Source organism: Culicoides brevitarsis, chromosome 3 (assembly GCF_036172545.1).
Source record: "Culicoides brevitarsis isolate CSIRO-B50_1 chromosome 3, AGI_CSIRO_Cbre_v1, whole genome shotgun sequence".
Taxonomy (NCBI): domain Eukaryota; kingdom Metazoa; phylum Arthropoda; class Insecta; order Diptera; family Ceratopogonidae; genus Culicoides; species Culicoides brevitarsis.
The window spans coordinates 32,615,905-32,642,208 of record NC_087087.1 but is presented as its reverse complement, the minus strand read 5'-3'; the positions used below and the strand labels follow the sequence as shown (position 1 = coordinate 32,642,208).

The window sequence follows — 26,304 nt, the reverse complement described above, 5'->3', positions numbered from 1 at the left end:
TTTACTTTTACCCCATTTTGGTTCAATTTTTACCAAAATTTCATCCAGACTTGAATCGAGAATTAAGACACTATTGTTAAAAATTATTTTTTTCTTCTATTTATAAAATAAAGGCAACTTTCTTGTATCATTTTAACTTTATATTTGCATATAAATACAAAATTTCCCTTTTTTTCTACAATTACATTGGACCATCTCTATCTTAAGCTTATTTTTATTAATCATACGAATACAAAATACCTGATTTTGCGGCAAACATGAACAAAATTTGACAGAAAAACCGATGGAAAAATACTTTTTGGTAGATTTTCTTAAGAGATGAGTACAGAATTTTTTTTCTTTTGTACTCTTCTGTTACAATCGTTCGGTTTTTCCTTTTTTAAAATGGCTATCTTACGATTTGTCTCTGAAATCGTTGTAAAATCTATCAAAAATAAACGAAAATACGTGACAAGGACGAAAAATGTTCCTTTTTTTGAAGGATTTGGATCTAATTGCTATCGTTGATGTCAATAGGAATTGAAGTTGTGAAAGTAGGGGTTTCCAATTCTTCGTGCTTCTTCATTTTAAGCATCTAAAATTAAAAATTTTTTGAAATTTAGATTTTTTCGGATTTTTTTTAAATGAAATACTTACTTGCTGCAGTTTGTAATGATTAATGATGTCCTGATCAGCTGGGCATGATTGTGTAAAGGCGTCTAATTGGTACATGTTGTACATGTAGCGCCATAATGCGGTGTAACTATTCTGTAATGATCAAAAAAAAATAAATAAAATTTTTGAAAAAATTTAAAAAAATGAAAATTTTTAACTTTTTACATGAAAAATTTATTAAAATAATTAAAATTTTTAATTTTTCCTAAATGTCAATACAAAAAATGACAGTTAAAAAATTTGAAAATCGCTTTTCTGCTAATTCAATGAAAAAAATTATGTCTTGAATTCAAAGATTTTTTAAAAAATTACAAAAATTCTTTTAAAAAAATGAGAATTTAGACTTTTTACTTAAAAATTTGTTCAAAATTCGTAATTTTTAATAAATGTCAATTCAAAAAATGACAGTTAAAAAATTTGAAAATCGCTTTTCTGCTAATTCAATGAAAAAAATTATGTCTTCAATTCAAAGATTTTTCAAAAAATTACAAAAATTCTTTAAAAAAAAAAACGAAAATTTCAACTTTTTACTTAAAAATTTGTAATTTTTCGTAAATGTCAATTCAAAAAATGACAGTTAAAAAATTTGAAAATCGCTTCTTTGCTAATTCAATGCAAAGAATCATGACTTGAATTCAAATTTTATTGAAAAATTAAAAATTTATTTTTGAAAAATTAAAATCTTAACTTTTTACTTGATAAATTCATGAAAAATTATTAAAACCTTTTAATTTTTTGTAAATGTCAATTCAAAAAATGACAGTTAAAAAATTTGAAAATCGCTTTTTCGCTAATTCAACTTAAAAAATCACGCCTTACCGGTATTTCAAAGTCCACAAAGTACTTGCCAGCTACCCGAATGTGCTGAAGGCGCGGCATAAGCTCACAATCGAAGCAACAAATGGTGTCGCCAGTCAAAAATCGCGTGCCTCTTTGTTCCAAATGATCATTTATCTTCTTCAAATGCGCCAGCAATGCACTATCCTTGTGCTCGTCCTTCTTCATCAGCATCAACTTCAATTTTGAGTACAAATTTTCGATGAGTGTTGCTACCTCCTTGTCTTGCACGAACAAATTGTAACCGCCTGGCACTGTTTTCATGATGTGTCTTTCGATTTTGTCATTTTCCAAGATGGCGATGCCATTGTCGATGAGAATCGGTGGATGCGCTGCCTCAAAGTTGGTACGGAAATCCGGAGGCGGCTTTTGCATATCGACTGTTGTGACTTTCAGACTGATCGTTTTGAGTTCAGCGAGCAAGTAGAGGTCCATAAAGTATTCCTGACAGAAGAGGCAAGCACCTTTGCGACGTCCATCGATGGTTGAGGCCTGAAAAAAAGCAAAAAAAAAAATTTTATTGAGTAACGTGATGAAAAGTCGTTAAAAAAATCTCACACACCTTAAAATAATTAACATACAACCACTTTTGCGGTCCATTTACCGCTCTTTCGCATTCATACACATCGACAAAATAAACAATTAACCCAATAATATCGCGCATCAACAACAAAAAAATGATTATTGATCGATTTTCGTGTTCATTAAACAACATCATTGACTCAACATCGGACTTTGTGTCAAAAAAAGCTTTAATTACATTGATCGAGTGAGCTTATTTTCTATTATTACAACATCCATAATTACTTTTGACAGCTCTACGCCGATGATCGTCTAACTTGGCTTGGTTTGTTAGTTTTAGATTGTTGTTGATATGATTTATTTCATATTTTTTGTTGTTTGTTTGTTGTAAGAAACCCCCATTGTTACACTTTTTTTCGTACATGGTATGCAATATAATTATTATTGCATTGAGCTTGCAACTAGTCATGACCTACTTTGGAAAAAAACATAAAATTTGAAGTCATTTACCTGCGACTTGAAAAAAAAATTTTTTTGAAGAGCAACGAAGAAGCCAATAAAAGGCGCAGTTTGATAAGAATATGACGTCATGGAGTGATGTCATCCGATTCTGGCAAAAAAATGAAAGGTAGACGAATTATATATTCAAAGAATTATGTCGTCTTTCCTTTCATTGTTTGTTTATTTTTTCGAATGGGCCCGTTAAGTACATAATTTTGATAAAATTTGAAAAAAACATCAAGCATTTTTGATGCAAATTATAATTTTTGAAAATTTTGTCAATAAATTCATGATTTCTAAGATTTTATCATTTTTATTTGAATAAATTGAACAATAATTTGCAAAAAAGAAAATATTTTGTTAAAAATATAAATTAAAAAAAAATATTAAAATAAAAATATTATATAAATTTAAAAAAAATATTTAAAAAATAAAAAAAATTCTCATAAAATTATTAATTTTGTATTATTCAAATAATTAATTTTTAAATATTTTTTAAAATTAATAATTTAATTTAATTTAACTTTTTAAATTTAAAATAATTTTTAATTATAATTTTTAATATTAAAATAATTATTAATTATTCTTAAAAAATTTTTAAAATATTTTTAATTTTTAATTAAAAAATTTAATTTAATTTTTTAAAAAAAAAAAAAAATTAATTTTTTTTTTAAAATAATTTATTTTTAAACTTTATTTTTTAAAAAATTTTTAATTTAATTTTTTTTTATTTAAAAAAAGTTTATTTGAATATATTTTTTTTATTTATATTTTTAATTATTTTTAAATAATTTATTAATTATTTTTCTTTTAAAAAAATATTTAAAAAAATTAATTAATTTTTAAATTAATATTTTTATTTTTAATTAAAAAATTTATTTTTAATAATTTAAATTATTTTTTGAAAAAAAAAATTTAATTGTAATTTTTTTTTTAATTTGAGCAAATTTGACATTAAAAAAAATAATAAAAAAAAAATTAAAAATTTTATTTCGTAAATTCGCTAAATTTTTCTTCGATTTTTTTTTTTATGAAGAAAATTTCGCTGAAAATTCATAATTTTTTTCATGGTCAAAGTCTTTTAATGCTCTAACGCCATCCGATTTTTACAAATTTCTTTTTCATCACTTCAAACAAAAGGGCTTTTAATGGTATTCAAGTGCGTGGCTAATTGCAAACGCCTTTAATTTTTTCTGCTTTACTAAATTTACACCCACTTAAAAGTCGAACAACACTTTTTTTTAAACGCATAATAAAATCATTTAATTTGAACATTGTAATGGTGACATGATTTTAAACATGACTTCCAATTAAAATCAGTTGTTTACTCGAATGTCATGAAGCAAAATCGTAGACAAACCATAAAGCACAGTCGTCTTTCGCTTTCAAAGCAACTCAAGTGTGATCAAACACAAAGAGAGAGAAAAAAAAAGAATATGACGAAATATGAACGATTATGTTGAAGTCTGTACGCGCGATGACAGACATATGTCCGAAAAAAAAAGTTTCTAATTTTTTGTGTTCAAGAAAATTTATATTCATGTCGTTTTAGTAGAGAGAAATACTTAAAGTTGTTGTTATTGTTGTAGTACAAGCTGCACAAGATACACAAAAGTAGACAAGACACACGATAATACCATGTAAATGCACTTTCTAAATTTTGTGTTTTTCAATAAAAAGCTACTGAATATCGCTGGTAGCTATTTTCAGTTAATTTGTTTGGACTTATTAAGCCTATTGTCAAGATCGTTTAGTACGAAAGATATGGAGAAAATTAGATTGAGCGATTTTTTTTTATCTAGAATGAAATTTCTTACAAATTTACATCAGGCATTCGACATTAAGTATAAATAGTTAAACTTTCAACCGTGAGTCGTGAGTAAAAAAAAGTACGTGCCATGCCATTGTCATTAACTTTTACATAAATACAAATTTGTTTTATCTTTCTTTGTGACGATCTTGATTTCATATATTCATATTTGAATAAAAAAATTAAAGAAAAAAAATTTTTTTAACTATTTTCGAAAATTCGAAGAGTGTTAAGAAAGATTTTCGAAAATTTGTAAAGCTTTGGAATTGATTTTCGAAAATTCGTAAAGCTTTCGAAATCATTTTCGAAAATTTGTAAAGCTTTCGAAATCATTTTCGAAAATTTGTAAAGATTTGAAAACAATTTTCGAAAATTTGTAAAGCTTTGGAATTCATTTTCGAAAATTTGTAAAGCTTTGGAAATAATTTTCGAAAATTTGTAAAGCTTTTAAAATAATTTTCGAAAATTTACAAAGCTTTCGAAATTACTTTCGAAAATTTGTAAAGCTTTCGAAAATTTGTACAGCTTTCGAAATCATTTTCGAAAATTTGTAAAGCTTTTAAAAGCATTTTCGAAAATTAATAAAGCTTTCGAAATAATTTTCGAAAATTTGTAAAGCTTTCGAAATAATTTTCGAAAATTTGTAAAGCTTTGGAATTAATTTTCGAAAATTCGAAATTCTTCATAATAAAGTTCGAAACTATTTTCGAAATTAAAAATTCTAAGCATGTAACTAAAAGCGTGACACGATGACACCGCGTAAACTTCCATAAAAAAGCAAATCTAACATCTTAATTTACATGTGAAGAAAATAAATTAATTCAAACAATGATCCTGTGCTTCGAAATTAAAGTGAATGTAGACACGAGAGTCTCGCATGTAACACAATTTAATAAAAATTAGATGCAACTCTCGTATAAAAAACTGTACAAAAGGCAATTTATTCGTCGTCACTTGTCTCTCTGTATCTTTTTTTAACGTATTAATGGGCAAAGCAAGACGCGACGTGAGTACGTTACACTTCCTGCTGCATTCATTTCCACATTTCCATTTATTTAGTTTTTTTTGAAAAGTAACAATTACACAGCGACACACTCTGCCAACCAATTATAGCCACAAGACTCATGTATCATTCATTCATTACTTTGCCGCGCTCCATGTGGCATTTACTCTTTTCTTTACATAATAATCTAAACCACAACATACAGTGGATTATTATCGTACATGAGTGAGTGTTTCGAGCAAAAGTTTAATGAAACTACATTTTTTGTATTGGATTGAAACATTATTTTGCTTTACCTTTGAATTGAATTACACATGCATTGGCATTACAAAGCGCAAAATTTTTCGATCACGTTTTTTCGAACATTTTTTTTTTACGATGCGATATATGATTAGCAGAGACTAATACCCTATCTAATGCATAGTTTTAAGTACAGAGAGAGGCGTTTATTAGTCGAATGTGGAAATATTTCTTTTGTTTTTTGCGAATTGAATTGATTATTGCCAAACAAAACCATAAAAAAGAATTGGCGGCAAAAGCTTGAAGTTGGAATTTCGAATTTTCTTGGAATTCGAATTTGATGATCGATAAGAGATAAATTACTTATTGATACTCGAAAATTCGAATTTCAAGAAGATTCGAAATTGCAACGACTTTTGGCGCCAAATTTTGCCGCCAATTTTTTTTCTTCAGTTTTGGCGCCAAATTTTGCCGCCAATTTTATTTCTTCAGTTTTGGCGCCAATTTTTAATGTGTTTTAAAATTGATTTCAGAAGTTTTAGAAAATTTTTGAACATGAGCCCTATATGGTTAAAAAAGGGATCAAATTAAGCCCTCGAAGTTGTTTTGATCCCTTTTTTTCATATAGGGCACATATTCAAGAATTATCTAAAACTACTAATATCTTTCCTCATGGATTGAAACAGTATGAGATCGATCTCTTAAGAATACTTCAAATCTCTTCAAAGGTTAAATTGATCCCGTTTTGAAGCTAAATTAATCCCTTTTTCATTTTAAGAGATCAATTTAGATCCAAAGCGATCAACATAACCTCAAAATTCGTAATTAAGGGATCAATCTCAAACCTTTTCAATCCATAAGGCTCTTTGTTCTTTAAAAAACAAATTTGTTCAATGTTCGATGACAAATCGAGGGGAATGACTGACAAAACCACAAACCACACAAAGTGCAAGAACATCGAACAAAATCAAAGTCAAAGAGTAAAAAAAAAAAACAAACAAAAACTCTTCCTGGTTCAAGATTTCAAACAAAATTTCATTTTCAATAATCCACTTGTTTGAATGTTTGGAATTTGTACATGTGAAAATATGCAGCGTAATAATTGTAATGTCTTATTCAAAGCTGCCATGCCTTCATATACAACAACGTAAAAAAAGGCATTTTGCACAATCAAAACTAGTTTAACAACGATGTGAAATTGATTTTTTATTTTATGCTGCAAATCATGCCATGCGACTTGAATACAAAATCTACCTTTTTTAAAAGTACAAACAACAACATTTCACTCAAAAAGTCAATTTGTTGTTTATTATTAATAAAATTGTAGAAATTTTTAGTATTTGACGACGTTCAAGTACTTTTAAGGAGGATTTTAAGCGTTATCGTAACCATTTCCCGGTCAATTTAGTTTCGCATAAAAATCCCATATTTGAGTTGTTTTTCTTTTCATAGATCTGGTTCGTTATGTAATTGCAACTCGTGAGCGGAAAATGTATTTCTTTCTTGTTAAAAGTTATTAAAAGTCATAATCATTTTACATTATTTTGAGAAATGGCTGGCGTCGGTTGTAATTAAAGTGTCAGCTTTAAATTCATTCGAAAAGAGTCGTTTCCTTGATTGAAGAAACGACGTCTTTCAGCTGCGCCTCATCAATCGCTCATTTTGCGACGTTCTTATCACTACTCGATTTTTTTTGTACCTTTATTGCGAGGTTATAATTATTACACTCTCAATTGATTAAATTGCTCGATAAACGTCGCCATTGATGATAGAGTGCTAATTACTTGTGAACACCGATCGTGATCGTTTCGAGGTGAGATATGTTAGCGAGAAAAGTACGAGAAACACACGCTCGTCTCATTATATGTGACAATTGATACGACAAAAAAACAACTCAAAAAAGATGATGCCACAGTGACACAGAAACGTGTTCGTTTCCTTTCCTCTTTTTTTTTTTTGCAAAAAAAAAATAAGTATTAAATAATCGCTGCTGTCTTTGAAAGATGCGAGAATAATATGCAATAATGTGACTTAACGAGATAAAAAGTTAACATTTTTTATTAAAAGTTGCTGAGCGACATCTGAGATGCAATCCAAGTTTCATATCAAAAAAATTTCTGTTCGATATTTTTTTTAATTTCTTTCAACTTGATGCTCATATATGCAAAAAGAAAAAAATTCCGCATTAAAACTGGATATCGGTCGACTTTTATAATAAAAAACCAGAAACGAGCAGAATTAGGATTACATAAAGAAAAATAAAGAAGACTTTTATTCAGTTTTTTGACATGTTTGCCCAAAATAAACAAATTTAACCTAAAAAAAAAATTAATGTTTAATTAGTGATGTTTCTTAACTGATGACTGAATTCTAAAAAAAAATGTTTGTTTAACTGATCGTACGATTACTACGAATATCATATTTATTTACAGAGAGCCATATTCTTTTTTGTACTCATCCAAATATATGAAGCAACCTTTGTGCAAAGATCGGCGATGATAAATTAGGTGAGTCATTGCACAAAAACTTTACTTTTTAAGACGTATTAAAGGATTTTTGCGGTATTTTGCATGTTAAGAAGGTTGTCTGTAGATTTTATTTGAGATTTGAGGTGTGGCGAAAGTCATATGATTTACGTTTAATACGTTTACGTTTAATGGAGTAACAGAGAAATAAAAAAAAGGATTTTTAAATTCGCTCAAAAGTTATTTTTTTTCGCCAAAAGTAATTTTTATTTGCTCCATATTTTTTTATTTGCCAAAAAGTAATTTTTATTTGCCCAATTTTCAGTTACACATGCGTTCCATTTGCCCAGAAGTCATTTTTCATTTGCCAAAAAGTAATTTTTATTTGCTCAAGTCAATTTTTATTCGCTAAAAAGTAATTTTTATTTGCTCAAGTCAATTTTATTCGCTAAAAAGTAATTTTTATTTGCTCAAGTCAATTTTTATTCACTAAAAAGTAATTTTTATTTGCTCAAGTCAATTTTTATTCTCTAAAAAGTAATTTTTATTTGCTCAAGTCAATTTTTATTCACTAAAAAGTAATTTTTATTTGCTCAAGTCAATTTTTATTCGCTAAAAAGTAATTTTTATTTGCTCAAGTCAATTTTTATTCGCTAAAAAGTAATTTTTATTTGCTCAAGTCAACTTTTATTCGCAAAAAATTAATTTTTATTTGCTCAAGTCAATTTTTATTCGCTAAAAAGTAATTTTTATTTGCTCAAGTCAATTTTTATTCGCTAAAAAGTAATTTTTATTTGCTCAAGTCAATTTTTATTCGCTAAAAAGTAATTTTTATTTGCTCAAGTCAATTTTTTATTCGCTAAAAAGTAATTTTTATTTGCTCAAGTCAATTTTTTATTTGCCAAAAAGTAATTTTTATTTGCCCAAAATTCTTCTGAATAGGTTTCTGGAGTAGTAAAAAGAACATTTTCAACAAAAAACCCGCTCAAAGTATTGTTTAAACGAAAAATCTCATTCTTAAACATGAACAAAGGTGATTCGGTCATACGATTCTGACGTCTACTTTTATACGAGTGACTTATAATAACAACAATGATGATGCGAATTAACTTTTTTCAGATGTAAATCTATTCTAAGATGCAATCTCAGCTACCGGTAACCTTGCAAAATCTTCCGATCTTATAATTAAATAACTTGTGGTTCGAATTTACTTTCAACTTCTCAATGACTCATCTGAATACCTGAGAATGAATAATAAATAAAAAAAACTCCCTTAGGCGAGTTAATTTCTTTATAAAGCCGTTCTCTGTTCGCTATGTGGAACAAGCTTGACTTGACAATTGAATTGAACTCGAATGTGACATAAATGCAACACAATGCTGTCATTTGTATGCTAAACTGCTTCGCACAAATTGAAAAAAAAAATGTTTTGTTTTATTTTTAGGTCGTTATTCTGTATTTATTGATGAATTATTCATAAGTCTCTCGGAAAACCCGGCGTCTCCATCGAGCAAAGTAATCAAAAGATACTCTGGAATTACGTAAAAAATTCTATTTATATCGTTTCAAGATCAGGCGGTCAGTATAACGTGTTATAATAGCTAATTAATTATTCAGCAATATCGTAAAATGTGAAAATTTACATTTTTCTATGCGATAGAAATCACGATTGATTGTCGGTGCGGCGAGCGAATAATTGTGTGAAATTTTGCAAAAACAAAAAAAAAACAGATAATAATAGAAAGACCGGGAGAACTGCATGCACGGAGAAACTATTAGAAGAAAAATTTGCATAATGAAACGTTTTGATGACCTCCGTCTTGAAAAATTTTTTTTTCAAAATTTTTTTCATCAATTTCTTCAATTTTATTTAAAAATTGAATATTTCCACGAGGAATGTTGTTTTTTTTTGTTTTTTTCTAACACTGCATGAATATTTTTTTCCACTCTATTTCAATTTGGTTATGCAAATTGATTGCTCATGGCTGGCACAAAGCAATGCAAAAATGCACAAAATTTATGGAAGTAAGTCTCTCGTAAGCTTAAAAAGTACATTTGAAGGCCTTCGGGCAATATGATTATTTTTTTAGTTGAACTTATGACTGCTGACGTTATTTCTAACAACAACAACAAATTATTAATAAATAAGTTAAATAATGAGAAATCCAGGTTTGTTAGCAGCCTTGGGACAATATGTGAAAGTTGGAAGGTTGACATTCTGACTTTTTTTGTGAAATAGGCAACTGGTAATAGGAAGTAATTGATGCGCTTTCAAAAGTTTATCTTTTTTGCGCTCGTTTATCGCTAAGAGCTTTGCTTTGTTTTTAAATAATGTTTATTTATGAATGTTGTTTTTTTTTAAACTGCACACCTTTTCTTTGTATTTACAAATACTACAGCAATCAATTTTATTGCAGAGAGAATATTTTAACAGCTGCAATGTTTTACAAGCAAAACAATTGAATCAAATAATGTGAAATAATTTTTTAAAAGGCTATTTCAAGTTTTATTTTTAATTTTTTTAAATTAATTTTATTTATTTATTTTTTTTTTTAAAAATTAGAAATAAAATTCATAAAAAAAATAAATTTTAAATTTAAAATAAATGAATTTTAATAAATTAAATTAAAAATAGAAAAAATAAAAATAATTAATTTAAAAATTTATTTAATATTAAATTAATTTTACTTATTTTTTTTCTATTTTTAACTTAATTAATTCAATAAAATTTTTATTTAAAAAAAATCAAAATAAAAATGTTTTAAAGAAAAAAAAAAAGAATTTAAAAAAATTAAAATAAAATTAATTTAATAATTGAATAAATAATTATTGATTTTTTTTAAATTATTTTTTTTTAATTCGTTAAATAATTTAATAAAAATTCAAAAAAAGAAATTAGAAAAAAAATTATTTAAAAAATAATTTTAAAATTAATTAATTAAATTTTAAAATTTAAATTTATTTATTTAATTTAAAATAAAATTTTAATTATTTTTTTTTAATATAAATATTTATTTTAATTAAAATTCAATTTTAAAATTAAAAAAAAATTAATTTTTTTTATTTTAAAATTTTCAAAAAAAATAAAAAATTATTAATTTAATTTTAAATAGTTTAAAAAAATATTAAAAAAAAATTAAAAAAAAATATTTTAATAAAAAAATATTTAAAAAAAATAATTTAAAAAAAATTACTTTAATTTATATTTAATATATAAATTTTTTCAATAAAAATTTTTTAATAATTTTTTTAATTCGTTAAATACTTAAAATTCCATTTAAAAATAGAAATTAAAAAAATAAATAAATAAAAGAATTTAAAAAAAATAAAAAAATAATTTCAATTCGCCTAAAAACAAATAAAATTATATTAATAAATATTATTTGTTTTACAAAAAAAGCATTTTATTTCATAATAAAAAAAATCACAATAAAAAAGTGATTTTTCTCATACGATTACTATCTGAGTAGTTTGTTCAAAATAAATATATTTATTTTAAAAATGATATGTAATTACGATAGACCACAGTAATTGATAATAATAGGTGAATAACAATGTAAATTTGTGGCTCGTTAATTTATATTATTAATTTCCAAAAATTAATCTTAATTAATTTAAATGTGATTTTTTTTTCTTTCCAAATATTTGCGCAACTTTATAACTTAATTTAATATTTTTTTTAATAAATAAAAAAAAACAATAGATGATAAATTAGTCATATCTCTAAGACTAGCCCATCGTTTGAAAACAAAAAAAAAAGATAAAAACATATTTGAGATAATTTTTAAAAATATTTCTGTTACTCATGCAACATTTTTTTTTTATTTTAGGGGACTTTGTTCTTTGCACAAATTCAATTTTTTTGTTACGATGTAAAAAAAAATAGCGGTATAGCTGCCATTAATATCAATTTTAATGATTAATTATAAAAATTACATGACAAATTACTTTTATTGAGATAATGTTGCTTGCTATGAGATAACTTTGTCTTCGTCTTGAACTTCTCGAGCACTTTAAGAGGCTTTTGAATGATGAAACAAACAACAAAAAAGCAGGCTAAGCTAAGTGCATGTCGTCACAAATGATACGTTAATGGCTCCAAAAGGTCAGGGTTAAGTAATTAACGAGTAGAAGGGAAAAAAAGTTTGATAATAAGTTAAGTTTTTTTTGTTCGAAAAAGTGCATTATTAATGAAAAAATTTAAAATTAATTTTTTTTTTTAGGAAAATTATTTACAATTAAATCTTGGGCTTATCAGACTGATGTCACTCGTGGATAAAATTCATCATCAAGAATACTTGAAAGCCACATCATCAACGAACTTTGAATTTTTTTTCATTTTTTTTATTATCTTATCACGCAGAGTTCTTGAAAATATATCAAGTCTTTATGATAAGAAGCTGTTGCGCCATCCATTGACGTTAAAAAATGTAAAAATTTCACACCTGGATTCAATTGTTTCAACGGAAGTTTGTCTAAAAAGCGTCTTCAGACACAAAAAAATTACAAAAATTTTAATGAATTATCATCAAAACACTTTTTTCTTTTAATTTTTTTTTAATGAAACAACTCTTTTCATATAATTTTAGCATCTTTGGTGGCACGTGATCCGCAAACATACACTTCGTCATCGTTCTCTGATATCATCGTTCGACTCCAAATACAAAAAATGCTACATGGTGTGAGCAAAACTGAAAAAATTCCGTAAAATATGTATGAAAGACGCTGCTACAATAGACATTTTTTATCAACATTTAAATATTTTCTCTTGGATTTTTTTTTTAGTGCGCGGTATATATTTGAATAACTCGTAAATATAAGTAAATATCTTGCAAAAAAAAAACAAACAGCAACTTTGGGCTCTCTTTTGCCGAGTTTTATCGTGAAATGAGACTTTTTAGAAGTTGTTTGTTGAAATATGAGACGATGTCTAGGCGAGGAGCGAGAATTTTTTAATTTTATGATGACAGCAATGATGATGACTTTTCATTTTTATTAAAAGGATTGGATTTCGATGGGCATCAACGCAATATTTGAAGAGCTTCTGTGGTAAGTTTTCAAAAATTTTAGAAGAAAAATGTCTTTTTCAGCTTAAAATGTTATAAATTAATCCAAACCAAGCAAAATTTATTTAAAAAAAAATTATTCTGCCACTGAGGAGTCCTTTTTTGTTCGTAATTTGTCATAAAAAACCATTTTATATAATTACAAGAAGCTCTTTTGATGGATTTTGAGGCTTAAATGGACTAAATTTTAAAGATTTCGACCAAAAATCCAAAATTTTTTGAAAAAAGTCAACTTTTGAGTCGACTTGGGTAACTTTTTACCTCTCAGAAGCTTTAAAAAGACTCTTGGAGGCTTCTCGTGAAGGCATTTGTCGTTAAAAGTCCCAAAAAAAATTAGGTTATGTTTGAAAAATCCATCATCGCAGTCTCTGTTAGGTGTTATTATTACCCAAAATGTTCATTTTTGGCAAGTTTCATTAATCTCGGTCTCCATTAGGACTCATAAAAGCTTTGAAGAGCCTTTGAAAAGCATCGTTTCGCTGTTTATAGTTCCATCATGTTGTGAAATCTTGCATAATCGCCTTGATTGCTGAGAAAAATAACAAAAATTCCACACAATCTAATGCCAGAGAGTCTTTCACAACAAATTAAAAATACTTTTTGTGATAATTAATGCCACTAGATCAGCACGATGAAAAGTAAAAGTAAGTCCACACGATGTATTATTCATAATTTTTAATCATTTTACATCACAAGTGTTCTTTTTTGCCTGTTTTCTTCTTCCCCCGTCTTTGTATTGGTGCAACAACAACGGTTTATTCACACACTAACACACACATGTCTTTCTTTGTATTTCCTTTTTTTCTTTATTTATGACAGAATTTTTTGGGTAGGTATAGCCAATATTGGATATTTGTTCGCGATGCGGCGTATTTACGGCGCGCGGTGTCATAAATAAAATTTGCGTCTTTCACTTTTCCGGGCCAGATGTGGAAAATGCACAGAAAAAAGCTTGCTTACTTTGATAATTAACTCGATTTCGGGCACCTCGCTTGTCCCATTCTCTTTCACTTCGTCAGACATTGTTGTGTCGTCGTCGTTTGTTTCAGTATTTTCCGGAATTTTTGTTGATTTCTTGCGGGATTTTCGTCGTTCGACGGGTTTTTTCACGAGCAGACTTCCACGGGAGCGCGCGAAATGGCAAAAGACGTGTGCTTTCGACGGGAAATTTTAACGAACTGACTGAATTTGTGTTGGTTTTGTTCCGTTTTCACGATTTGTGTGGAGATTTGTCTGTTACAAATTTGATTGAAAAATTGAAAAAAAAATAAATAATTTTAAATGAATAAAAAATTTAAAAAAAATAAATAATTAAAATTAATTTATTTAATAATAATTAATTTAAAAAAAAATTAAATTTAAATTAAATTAATTTTTTTTAATAAAAAATTAAAAAAAAATTTAAATTGAAAAAAAAATTAAAATTAAATAAATTAAAAAAATTTTAAATAAATTAATTTATTTAATTTAAAAAAATAATTCTTAACTTTTAAAAAATTTAAAAAAAATTAAAATTTAAAAAAAAAAATTTTAAAAGATTAAATTTATTTTATTTAATTAATTTTTTTTATAAAAAATTTAAAAAAAATTTTTTAATTTAATTTTTAATTAAAAATATATTTAAAAATAATTTTAATTTATTTTAAATTTTTTTTAATATTAATTATTTTAATAATTAATTAGTTTATAAATAATTAATTATCAATAAGAATAAAATTAAAAGGAAATCAAAAAAAAAATCTTATTTACTTTCAAAAAATTAAAAAAAAAATAATTAAAATTTTTAAAAAATAATATTAATAATAAAAGATTCAATTTTATTAATTTTTATTTAATTAATTTTTTTTTATTAATTTTTAATTAATTCAAATTAAATTTATTAATTAATTTCAACTCTTTTTTTTTGTAATTTTTTTCTATGAAACCATTGAAAAAAAAAATTTAAAATATATCTCTTTAACAATTTTTGACTCTTTTTAATGAAAAAATTTGAGACATACCTATTTAAAATCAAAACATTTAATTTTTCATGTCTTGCAGTTTTTTGACTTGCGAAACATGAATTTTTCACACAAAATTGATAAAGAGACCAAATCACATTTTTAATTTTAAAAATTTCGTTTAAAAAATTAATTTTTTAAAAATTTTTAATAAATTTAAATATTTTTCTTAAAAATTTGAACAATTTTCTGAATAAAAATATCTTAAAAATCGACTGTCATTCATACCTCGTGCAATAAATAATTCAAAAAAAATCTTCAACTTCATCAAAAATCAGCTGTTGTGACACGTAGTGAGCACGCATTTCAATCGCTCCAATTTTTAATCAAATTTCCTTTTAATTCTTCGTTAATTTCTCGCAAAAACATCAAAAATTACAAGAATTTCTTACCTTGTATCATTTTAAAAGTGCCAAATATCGAAATTTCATTCCTTTTTAACGAAAATTCCTCAAAAAATTTTTGTTTTTGTTGCCGACCTTGAATAAAAAAATGTTGCTAAACCTCAGATACGTCACAAATCAATATCTGCTGAACCAAAGACGGTTGCTAAGCTCACATGCCAAACCCGCATTTCGCCATATCAACAAAATCCTCATCGCAAATCGCGGAGAAATCGCTTGTCGTGTGGTTAGAACGGCAAAAAGGCTCGGAGTTCGTACTGTCGCTGTCTATTCGGAAGCTGATGCCAACAGTTTACACACAAAAGTCGCCGATGAAGCATATTGCATTGGACCTGCGGCATCTCAAAAGAGCTATTTATGCGGCGATAAGATTTTAGAAGTTGCCAAAAGGACCGGATGTCAAGCGGTGCATCCGGGATACGGATTTCTGAGTGAAAGTGTAGAGTTTTCCGAGTTGTGTCAGAAGGAAGGAGTCGTTTTTATGGGTCCGCCAGCATCTGCGATTCGAGATATGGGCATCAAAAGTACATCCAAAGCTATTATGGCAGCGGCGGGAGTTCCAATTGTCCCTGGGTATCACGGCGATGACCAAAGTGACGAAAGATTGATGGCTGAAGCGGATAAAATTGGCTTTCCTTTGATGATTAAAGTAAGTTTTTTCCAATTTTTTAAGATTTTTTGTAATAAATTTCAATTTTTAGGCTGTTCGTGGAGGCGGCGGCAAAGGAATGCGTATCGCTGAAACACGAGAAGACTTCATGTCGGCCCTAAATAGCGCTCGAACCGAATCCGAAAAGGCTTTTAATGACAAAAATATGCTTTTAGAGAAATATGTGAGGTCTCCGCGTCACGTTGAAGTTCAAGTTTTCGCTGATATGCATGGAAATGCTGTTTATCTCTTCGAACGCGATTGTTCGGTGCAACGTCGTCATCAGAAAATCATCGAAGAAGCTCCAGCACCCGGTTTAAGTGAGCAACTGCGACGAGAATTGGGCGAAGCTGCTGTTCGTGCTGCAAAAGCCGTTGGGTATGTCGGCGCAGGTACCGTCGAATTCATTTTGGACAAAGAAGATTTATCTTTTCACTTTATGGAGATGAATACGAGACTTCAAGTTGAACATCCCATCACGGAAATGATCACCGGCACGGATTTAGTTGAATGGCAGATAAAAGTTGCTTCGGGAGAACCACTTCCATTGACGCAGGAACAAATTTTGCGACGAGGACATGCCTTTGAAGCGAGAATTTACGCGGAAAATCCTCGAGGAGGTTTCTTGCCGGGCGCAGGACCTTTAGAACATCTTTCGACGCCAACGCCAAATGCTCAGGTACGTGTCGAAACGGGCGTTCGTCAAGGCGATGAAGTCTCAATTCATTACGATCCCATGATTGCCAAGTTGGTTGTATGGGGAGAGACTCGTACTCAAGCGCTGGACTCGTTAATTGACAAACTTGGCGATTATCACATCACGGGACTCGATACAAACATCAATTTCCTCATAGATCTCGCCAAACATCCCTCATTCCAAGCTGCTGATGTTCACACAGGCTTCATTGACGAACATTTCGACACACTTTTCCCGCCGGAGAATATCACGGAAACAACGGTAACTCAAGCAGCAGCTGCCCTGTTCATCAATGAAATGTACGCCACAGCAAAACATTCCGAAAGCACGAAAAATCCCTTCTACATTGAACGAAATTTACGTTTGAATCACGATGCCATCCGCAAATTCAACCTAAAATTCAACGAAAAAACCTACAATTGCAAGATAAAAATCGCCAACGACTCGTACGAAGTTAGCATCAACGACTCACCTTACAAAAAATTCTCCTTTGATCGCGAAATTCACAACGAAAGATTCTCCGTTCGTCTCGCCATCGATGGAAACATGTCGAAATTCAGTGCCGTCATTACCCCAGATAACGTAACCATCTTTGATCATGCCGGACAATCCAAATTTGAACTTGTCAAACCGAAATTCCTCGAAGCGAATGGCGATTTGGGTTCGGGAAGCGGCGCATCGAAAGTTGTTGCTCCAATGCCGGGATTGTTGGATAAATTACTCGTTAAAGTTGGAGATCAAGTGAAGAAGGGAGAGCCTGTTGCCGTTATTATCGCCATGAAGATGGAACATGTACTAAAAGCACCTCGTGATGGTGTCGTGAAATCCGTGGCAGGCGAAGCTGGAATGAATATGACCAAAAATCAGGCTGTTGTGACGTTTGAGGAAGAGGAAAGTAAGGAATAAATGGAAAAATTGGAGGAAAATGATACGTACTAAACCAGCTGTGCATTTATTAGAATTTTTTTATGTTTTTTTTAGGGGTTAATTAATTAATAAGGGGTGAAGAAAAAAAATTTTATATCAATTTTTAGATAAATAAAAAATATGGCAATAAAATAAAAATGAAAAATTTAAGAAAAATAATTAATTTTAATTTTAAGATCGAAATTTTGCCTGAACTTTTTCAAAATTTACGAAAAAATGCAATTTAAAAAAAATTCTTAAGAGCAGTTTTCTGATCCAAAATTGAAAAATCATAAAATTTATGATAATTTCAAAAATTTTAAGCATAAAAGTCATTTTCGAAGTACTTACTTTGATAAATTTGGCGTTTCTCGGAGCAAAATTTTCGAAAATTAACATTAATATATTTAAAAAGGCTCAAAAATGATTCAAATCAGAAAAAATTCAAAAGTGAAAACGAATGAAAATCAATTTTATGTTAAATATCATCTATAAAAGCAATTTTTATTCAACTGGATTGATATTTTTCAATAGAAAAAGCCCAAGAAATGATTTCACAATTAACAAAATAAAAAAAAATTATTTTGACTTTCATAATTTTTTAATAATTTTTTTTAAATTGTCAGTATTGAGTAAATTTCTTAAATGAAATAAATTTTAAAATTTTTGATAATTTTAATGAACAAATTTTTGAAAAATTAAAATATCAAAAAATTAAATTTTTAGTTAATTTAAATTTTAAAAAGTCAATATTTTAATAAAATTTTAAATAATTATGAATAAAAAAAAATTGAAAATTGAATTTTTTTTTTTTTTAATAAAGTTCAATAGTTAATATTTTCATACTTTTTCATATTTTTTGTTAAAAAATTAAAATTTTGTAAAAAAAATCTTTCTAAAATTTTATATTAAAAATTTATAATTTTTATTCTTTTTTTTATTAATTTTATTTTGATTTTTTTTTTATCATTTTTTATCGCATGAATGTTCTTGACTAAAATTATTTTTTTTTTCACGAAAAATTAAAAATTTTCATTTAAAGCAGTTCGTAAATCAATATTCAAAAAAACTAATTTAAAAAAAAATTAAATATTTAATTTTTTTTAATAAATAATTTTGAACAAATAAAATTTTTTAAAAATTCATTAAAATAAATATAATGAAAATTAAGTTGATAAAATTTTAAATATTTTAATTTTTTTCTTTTTATAATTTTATTTTTTATATTTTTTTAATAATTTTTTAAATATTTTTTTATTAATTTGAATTTTTCTGTCTAAAATTATTTTTTTTTTTTATAAAAATTGAAAAAAATAATTAACGAACTAATAATTTTAAATTCATAAATTCCAAAACCGAAGTACCGCCTCGTCAAAAAAGTCGGTATTTGCTTCCCTGTTAATTATACGAGCTCACTCGTAGACACAAAATTGTCTTATAGAAAACGACACGTAGTAAACAATGTCGAGTCAGTGAAATTGAATCGCTCTTTTCCACGAATTAACACAAAAATTTAGTGATAATGAGAATTAGAAATATTAAGTTATTAAGAATAGTTGCCTGTGTGTGTATTTTGCTGCCCATCTTATACATAATCCTCAATTTGGGCGATGGTCAAGGCAGTGCCCGAGACTTTGTCAGTTCTCGTTTGACGGGAGGTGCGAATAATAAGCCTCGAGAAGCTCCAAAATTAGTAGAAGGTAAATTTTTCCTTATTTTTCATCGAGATTTTTTGATAATTTTTGATTTTTTTACAGGTTTAGGAAATTTCGAGCCGAACGACATCCCGAAGAAAGATGGTCCCGGCGAATATGGAAAGCCCTATCACTTGCCGCCCGAGAAAGCGAACGAAGGATCCGAGAGTGAGATGGAGTACGGCATGAATATCGCCGTTTCGGACGTCATTTCGCTCGATCGCGAGATCAAAGATACCCGTTTGGAGGAGTGTCGGCATTGGGATTACCCGAAAGACTTGCCAAAAACGAGTGTCGTCATCGTTTTCCACAACGAAGGGTTCTCGGTGCTTATGCGAACTGTGCATTCTGTGATAAATCGCACGCCAGCGTATTTGCTGCACGAAATTCTGCTTGTCGATGATTTTTCGGATAAGGCAAATCTCAAAGGCAAGCTTGACAAGTACATCGAACGATTTAATGGAAAAGTTAGGGTTGTGAGGAACAGAGAACGTGAGGGATTGATTCGAACGAGATCGAGAGGAGCCATTGAAGCGACCGGAGAAGTAATTGTTTACTTGGATGCCCATTGTGAGGTCAATACAAATTGGCTTCCGCCGCTTTTGGCACCGATTTACAGAGTAAAAAAATCATTTTTTGTGATTTTTTTGTTGAAAAATTAATTTTTTTGCCTTTTTTTTAGGACCGAACAGTAATGACAGTCCCAATTATCGACGGAATTGATCACAAAACCTTCGAATATCGTCCCGTTTATGGCGATCATCAACATTTCCGAGGCATTTTCGAGGTAAAATCTTATTTTTAATCGAAATTTTCGAAAAAACCAAAAAATTTTCCTTTTAGTGGGGCATGTTATACAAAGAAAATGAAGTTCCTCGTCGAGAACTTAAACGAAGACAACATAATTCCGAGCCATATCGCTCTCCAACGCACGCTGGAGGACTTTTTGCCATCAATCGCGAATATTTCCTCGAACTCGGGGCTTATGACAAAGGTTTGTTGGTATGGGGAGGCGAAAATTTCGAACTAAGTTTCAAAATTTGGCAATGCGGAGGCAAAATTGAATGGGTTCCATGCAGTAGAGTAGGTCACGTGTATCGTGGTTTCATGCCATATAACTTTGGAAAGCTCGCTAGCAAAAAGAAAGGGTCAGTTTTTTGCTTTTTTTTTAACTGTAAACTTGGAATTTACGCTTTTTTTGGTATTTACGCAACAGACCGCTGATCACAATTAACTACAAACGTGTAATCGAGACATGGTTCGATGAGCAATATAAAGAATACTTTTATACGAGAGAGCCATTAGCGAAGTATTTGGACATGGTAAGTTTTTATTTGTTTAATTTTTGGGTTTTTTTGAGACAATTTTTCGTTTTAGGGTGACATTTCCGAGCAATTAGCGTTGAAAGAGCGTCTAAAATGCAAAAGTTTCCAATGGTATATGGTAAGTTTTTGAATTTTTCTTCAAAAAATCAATTTTTTAACAATTTTTCTCTTTTAGGACAACGTTGCCTACGACGTTTTCGACAAATTCCCTCAACTTCCGCCCAATCTCGAAGTTGGTGAACTGAGAAATGTCGCATCCGACACTTGTCTCGACACTTTAGGACATTCACCGCCTTCCCTGATGGGTCTTTCGCACTGCCATGGTTTCGGAAATAACCAATTGATGCGTTTAAATGCCGCCGGGCAACTTGCCGTTGGTGAACGATGCGTCGAAGGCGACAGTCAAGGCATAAAATTGGCAGTTTGTCGTTTGGGAACTGTCGATGGCCCCTGGCATTTTGACGAAAATGGCGCATTATTGCACAAAACGTACCGCAAATGCATGGCGGTCGATCCCCAGACAAAAGCAATTTCGTTGTTGCCATGTGACTTTAACAACGCGTACATGCAATGGAAGTTTAAACCGATCAAGCCTCGATGGTAGCGATTTTCATGAAAAATTTCTAAGAGAGACATATCAGTCTTCGAAAATTTACTAAATTACGTTCCAAAGGTCCGAAAAACAAGAAAATTAAATTATATGGCCTATGTTAGGTGAAAACATTCCAATTGCTGAACTTCAACTTTCTAGCTCAAGTTACTTAAAACTAAACTGAACGAAAATTTAAATTGAATTTTACATTTCAAGCGGATTTAATAAGGAAAAATGTTTCATATTTCATTCAAAACTTTAAAAAAATAATTTTTCAGACATATTTCTACTAAAAATTCATTTAAAGCTATTTTTTTGACATTTCACGTTCCAAATTTCGTAAATGTCAATTCAAAAAATGACCGTTAAAAAATTTGAAAATCGCTTTTTTGCTAATTCAAGTCTGTGAAACATTTTTTCTTATTGATTTAGCTTCAACTACGCCACAAAAAGTATTTAGACTGAATTGTCAATGATGAATAAACGCAATAATTAATATCTCGATGGAACCATCGACTAAAAACACACAATAAGTAACAAACAAACTTCCTCCTCTTTTAACGAGAAAAGTCAGAAATAATGTGAACTTTTTACAATTGATGAATAAATAATAATAAAAGTTGATAAAAAATTATCATATATTTTTTTGTTGTCAAAAATAACTTCCGATTACTTCAAATTAAGTTGTTTGCACTTGCGTTCATCGCCAAATTCGTTGGATACGATGCGACAAATATGACTGTTGAGACATTTGTCGCTGCATTCCCCTTGGAGATCGCCTTCTTTGGTTTTTTGCTTGAAATACTGTTGAAAAAAATAAATTAGGTGAATAAATTTTTATATTTTCATTTTTTGTCTCATTAAAAGAGAGAAAAAATTATTTTTTATTTTTTTTTTATAAAATTAAGTTTTAAAAAAATAAAATTGTAAAAAAAATTAAGAAATAAAAAAATATTTTTTTTTTAATTATTTTTATAATCTTTTAATTTTTTATATTTTTTTTGAATAATATTTAATTAAAAAAATAAAATTTAAAAATTAAAAAAATATTTTTAATTTTTTTCTAATTTTTTTAATAAAATTAAATTGTTGTTTTTTTAATTTATTAATTTTAAATATTAAAATATTAATTTAAATATTTTTTAATTTTAATTTAATTTGATCTTTTAATTTAATTTCTTATTTTTTTAATGTAAAAAAATTAAATTTTTTTTATAATTTTTTAAATTTATTAAAAAATAAATAATTTAATTAATTCATTGATAATGAATTGGATACAATCGAACAAAATCTTCCAAATGAAAAATTTGTAAAAAAAAAAATTATAAAAATTAAAATGCAAAAAATATTTTAAAATAAATTAATTAAAATTTAATTTTTGTTAAATTTCCCTGAATTTAAGGGAGGATGGGAGAAAAAAATCAAAATTTCTAATTTTTAGTAAAAAAAAAAATTAAAAATTAAATCTTACCTTTGCAGCTTCACTTTTATCAGCAACTAACCGTTCAACCAACCCATTAATAGATTTCGGACTCAAATCTTCCAATCCCCAAAATTGCTTAAACGAGTACGATTCAAACCATTTCGGGTTATCATAAGGATGCAAATTGGCTTCTGTCAAATTAAACATGTAACTTTCCATATCGAGCACTTCCAAACTCTCCTTATCGACATACAAAACCATGAAATTCGGATTCAAGAAGGAATAAGTCGTCAGTGATCCCGCATTAAAAGCCACATTAATCGCATGTTCAACATTTTCGCGATCATAGAACACTCCAATTTCATTTTTATGCGTGTGACCTTCAAAATGCGCCGCAATCACGTGACTAAAACGCTCAACAATTCGCATGTACTCTCGGGTCCAATAACGGAAGGCATCGGATGAACTGATCGGGATATGTCGCATAATGTGAACTTTTTCGCCATTTTTTTCAGCTTGCAATAAGGTATCGTGCAACCATTGAAGTTGTTCCCGAAGTTGATTGGCGCCAGTTAACAACCAAAAATTATATGTGTAACAATCGTTGTTGTTCAAGACGATTAAACGATAACGCGGGGCAATTAAAGTCGTGTAATAACCGCCTTTTTTGACTGTAGCCAACGATGATTCGGGCAACCATTGACTCCAAAGCGATGAAATATAGTCAAAAAGCCATTTAGATGACAAACTGGGTTCTGTGATGTACGACGGAGCATAAATGTTTACGGGATGCGCTTCATGATTGCCTAAAGTAGCAAAAATGGGAACCAAAGGCAACTCGATTTTCATTAAGGCCATTATTGTTTCGATATTTATGATATTTCCGTAAGTTGATGTTTCCCAAACGCCGTGATCGATGATGTCTCCGGCGAAGTAAACGTGATCTGCGTCTCCGTGAAGTTGGTTCATTGTATGGAAAGCATTTCGTAGCGTTTCTAAGGGCATGTCACAGTTGCGATAGTCACCCCAACGACCTGAAAATGAAAATTTATTAAAAGGGTTTAATATGAATTTATTAAAATTTTTAAAAATTATGTGAAAATAGTAAAAAAATAGTTTTTCAGCTCAAAATAGAAAATATCAAAAACTTTACCCCATTGGTAAAGGGGTCTTAATTTGACCCCATTAGAAAATTTTGAAAGCCCTTAAAAATTTATCCATTTGGGCGAGTACAATTTTTAAAAATATTTCACATTATCTACCCCCAACTTTTTAAAAAAATCTTTTAAAACATGCAAAAAATTAAAAAGATCAAAATTGTTTAAATCTATTATTTTTGTTAATTTTCGAAAGTTTTTGATTAATTTTTTCAGAAAAATCTCAATAAATTCTTAATTTGAAATTTAACGAAAATTAAAAAAAAAACACTTTATTTATCAAAAAATTACTTGAGATGAATTTTTCAAGTTAAATAGATAATTTAAAGCTTGAAAATTTAAAATTATAGAAATACGTAGAAAAATACGTAAAAAAGTTTCACCAAAAATTTAATGAAAAGTTAAAGCTTTAGACCAATTTTTTTTTAAATTTTGAAATTTCAAAAAAATCCATGGAATCCATGGAAAATTAAAAAAAAAATTTTTTTATAAAAATTTGTCCAAAAGTTTAGTAAATTATGTTTTTAAAGTACCAAACTAAAAAAATACTGAAAAAGGAAAAATTTTAAATTTTCATTAATTTCTTCTTAATTTTGAGGTCCCAAATATAGTGAAACATTTTTTGATATTGGAATGGCCTTAAGAGGTCAATTTGTTTTCTTAAAAGGCGTTAAATTATTAAACTTCTGTCAAAGACATCAAATCTAACCTCTTAAAGTCATTCAGTTTTTGGGCTAAAGAACTTCAAATTTGACCTCTAATTGACCTCTTAAATGATAGATACTTGAAAAAGGGGTCAAATTAATCACTTAAGGAATAAATTTGACCCTAAAAAGCTATTATCTGAGTAATTAGGGGTCGATTTGATACCTTTTCAATCCATAGGGTCTTAAAAAATAATTTTTGTTTTCTTTTAGGACCCCAAAAATAAAATTTTAACTAAAATAAGCTCTTTTTGTTATTTCAGAACATCCCAAAATCAGTTTAAAAACCTCAAAAAAAAAAATAGAATCTTACCAGCTGCTCCCTTTGGGTCCGACGGAGGTCCTTGATTAACGCGACAACACGTAGGCTCGTCACAAACTGCATTTCCCGAAACCATGTAACTCGGATCGTAATGAATGTCTCCAATGTAAATAATTTTGTACGTTTCTCCGCTTCTGGGACTTGCTTCTTTGTGTCCTTTGATTTCCGGCACATTTCCATCAACTTCAATTTCCAAATCGAACATTTCATGCTTTGGCTCTCCACACTTTTCACTTTGCGCAACAATGGCACATGTGTCATGAGCTCCTACCTCGGGATAATTATCGACGATGTACAACAAAATCGGCGCCATTTCGCCAACCATGTTCTGACAAACGTAATCCGTTTGGATATTCAAGCGCTGACACAATTCAATCGCCAATACGGAAATTTGCTCCATCGTCATATTGTCCTTGCGACGATAATTGATAAAAGTTGAGATTGTAGCGCGACACGCCAAGCAAGTTGCGATCTGAAAAAAAAAAATTGAAAATTTTTCTAAAAATTAAAAAAAAAAAATAATTTTTCTTACACTTGCAGCTTCAGGAAGATCCCCGATTTCGGTATATCGAACCTCATTCGGGAGTCTCAAAACGTCATAAAGTTCAAGCAATTCTGAGGAAACGACGCCCGTTTGAGCAAAACTCGTAAATTCACGATTGAAAGTTTTTTCGATCGTTTCAGCGGATTCCAGCAAGGAGTTTTGCTTGGAAATTTGGAAAAACCCAAAAAGGGCGATAAAAATGCAAAATTTGAACATGTTCAAGTCGGTAAAAGAGTTGAAACGATACTGAGTGCCGCAATTAATTAAGCAGTTGGATTTAACGGGATTTTTTTAATTGATTGATTAGATAAGCTTCTTATAATCTTATCATTTATTGCTTCTTTTGTTTTTGTCAATTGCTTCGGAAATCAGATTAGAAGCTTTTATCTTGCATGAGATGACGAAGGAATCTGAGGTTTCAAGGTGCTTGGATAATTTTCGGAATTTTTTTAATTTTTCATTAATTTTTATAAATTTATAAAGCTTTTACAAGTGTTCAAAGTTTTTCAATTTATCAATTTTTCAAATTCTCAACCCTCAAAAATTTTATAAATTTTTATTTTAAGGATATTTCTTTCAATTTTTTAAAACTTTAACAAAATTTTTATAAAAAATTACTTAAATTTCTAAAATTTTTGCACAAACTTTCTTATTTACCAAATTTTTTATTTTTTCATTTTTTTTTTTTTTTTTTATTTTAATTTTATTTTTATTTTTTATTTTTTTTTTTTTTATTTTTTTTTTATATTGTATTTGCCTAAAAATATGAGGAATCACGGGTAAGTTCCA

The 26,304-nt window shown here is 28.5% G+C and overlaps 4 protein-coding genes across 4 annotated transcripts; 2 read left to right on the top strand and 2 right to left on the bottom strand.

The window, feature by feature from the left end:
* Positions 1-26: 26 nt before the first annotated feature.
* On the bottom strand, positions 27-14,264 carry LOC134833109 (chloride intracellular channel Clic). The gene is made up of 4 exons (XM_063847312.1): positions 14,059-14,264; positions 1,474-1,983; positions 637-747; positions 27-574 (listed from the first exon to the last, which is right to left on the bottom strand). The coding sequence occupies exons 1-4, from the start codon at positions 14,119-14,121 to the stop codon at positions 491-493; spliced, it is 768 nt and encodes a 255-aa protein (XP_063703382.1). The 5' UTR covers positions 14,122-14,264; the 3' UTR covers positions 27-490.
* A 1,104-nt stretch (positions 14,265-15,368) lies between these two features.
* On the top strand, positions 15,369-17,928 carry LOC134834737 (methylcrotonoyl-CoA carboxylase subunit alpha, mitochondrial). Its single transcript, XM_063849493.1, has 2 exons — positions 15,369-16,151; positions 16,204-17,928. The coding sequence occupies exons 1-2, from the start codon at positions 15,591-15,593 to the stop codon at positions 17,752-17,754; spliced, it is 2,112 nt and encodes a 703-aa protein (XP_063705563.1). The 5' UTR covers positions 15,369-15,590; the 3' UTR covers positions 17,755-17,928.
* A 1,280-nt stretch (positions 17,929-19,208) lies between these two features.
* On the top strand, positions 19,209-22,034 carry LOC134834506 (N-acetylgalactosaminyltransferase 7). Its single transcript, XM_063849213.1, has 7 exons — positions 19,209-19,454; positions 19,512-20,068; positions 20,131-20,235; positions 20,292-20,596; positions 20,665-20,770; positions 20,826-20,891; positions 20,949-22,034. Exons 1-7 carry the CDS (start codon positions 19,277-19,279, stop codon positions 21,375-21,377), a joined length of 1,746 nt encoding a protein of 581 aa, XP_063705283.1. The 5' UTR covers positions 19,209-19,276; the 3' UTR covers positions 21,378-22,034.
* On the bottom strand, positions 21,934-25,731 carry LOC134835521 (sphingomyelin phosphodiesterase-like). The gene is made up of 4 exons (XM_063850400.1): positions 25,504-25,731; positions 24,963-25,443; positions 22,837-23,822; positions 21,934-22,169 (listed from the first exon to the last, which is right to left on the bottom strand). Exons 1-4 carry the CDS (start codon positions 25,729-25,731, stop codon positions 22,035-22,037), a joined length of 1,830 nt encoding a protein of 609 aa, XP_063706470.1. The 3' UTR covers positions 21,934-22,034.
* Between the last annotated feature and the right edge of the window lie 573 nt (positions 25,732-26,304).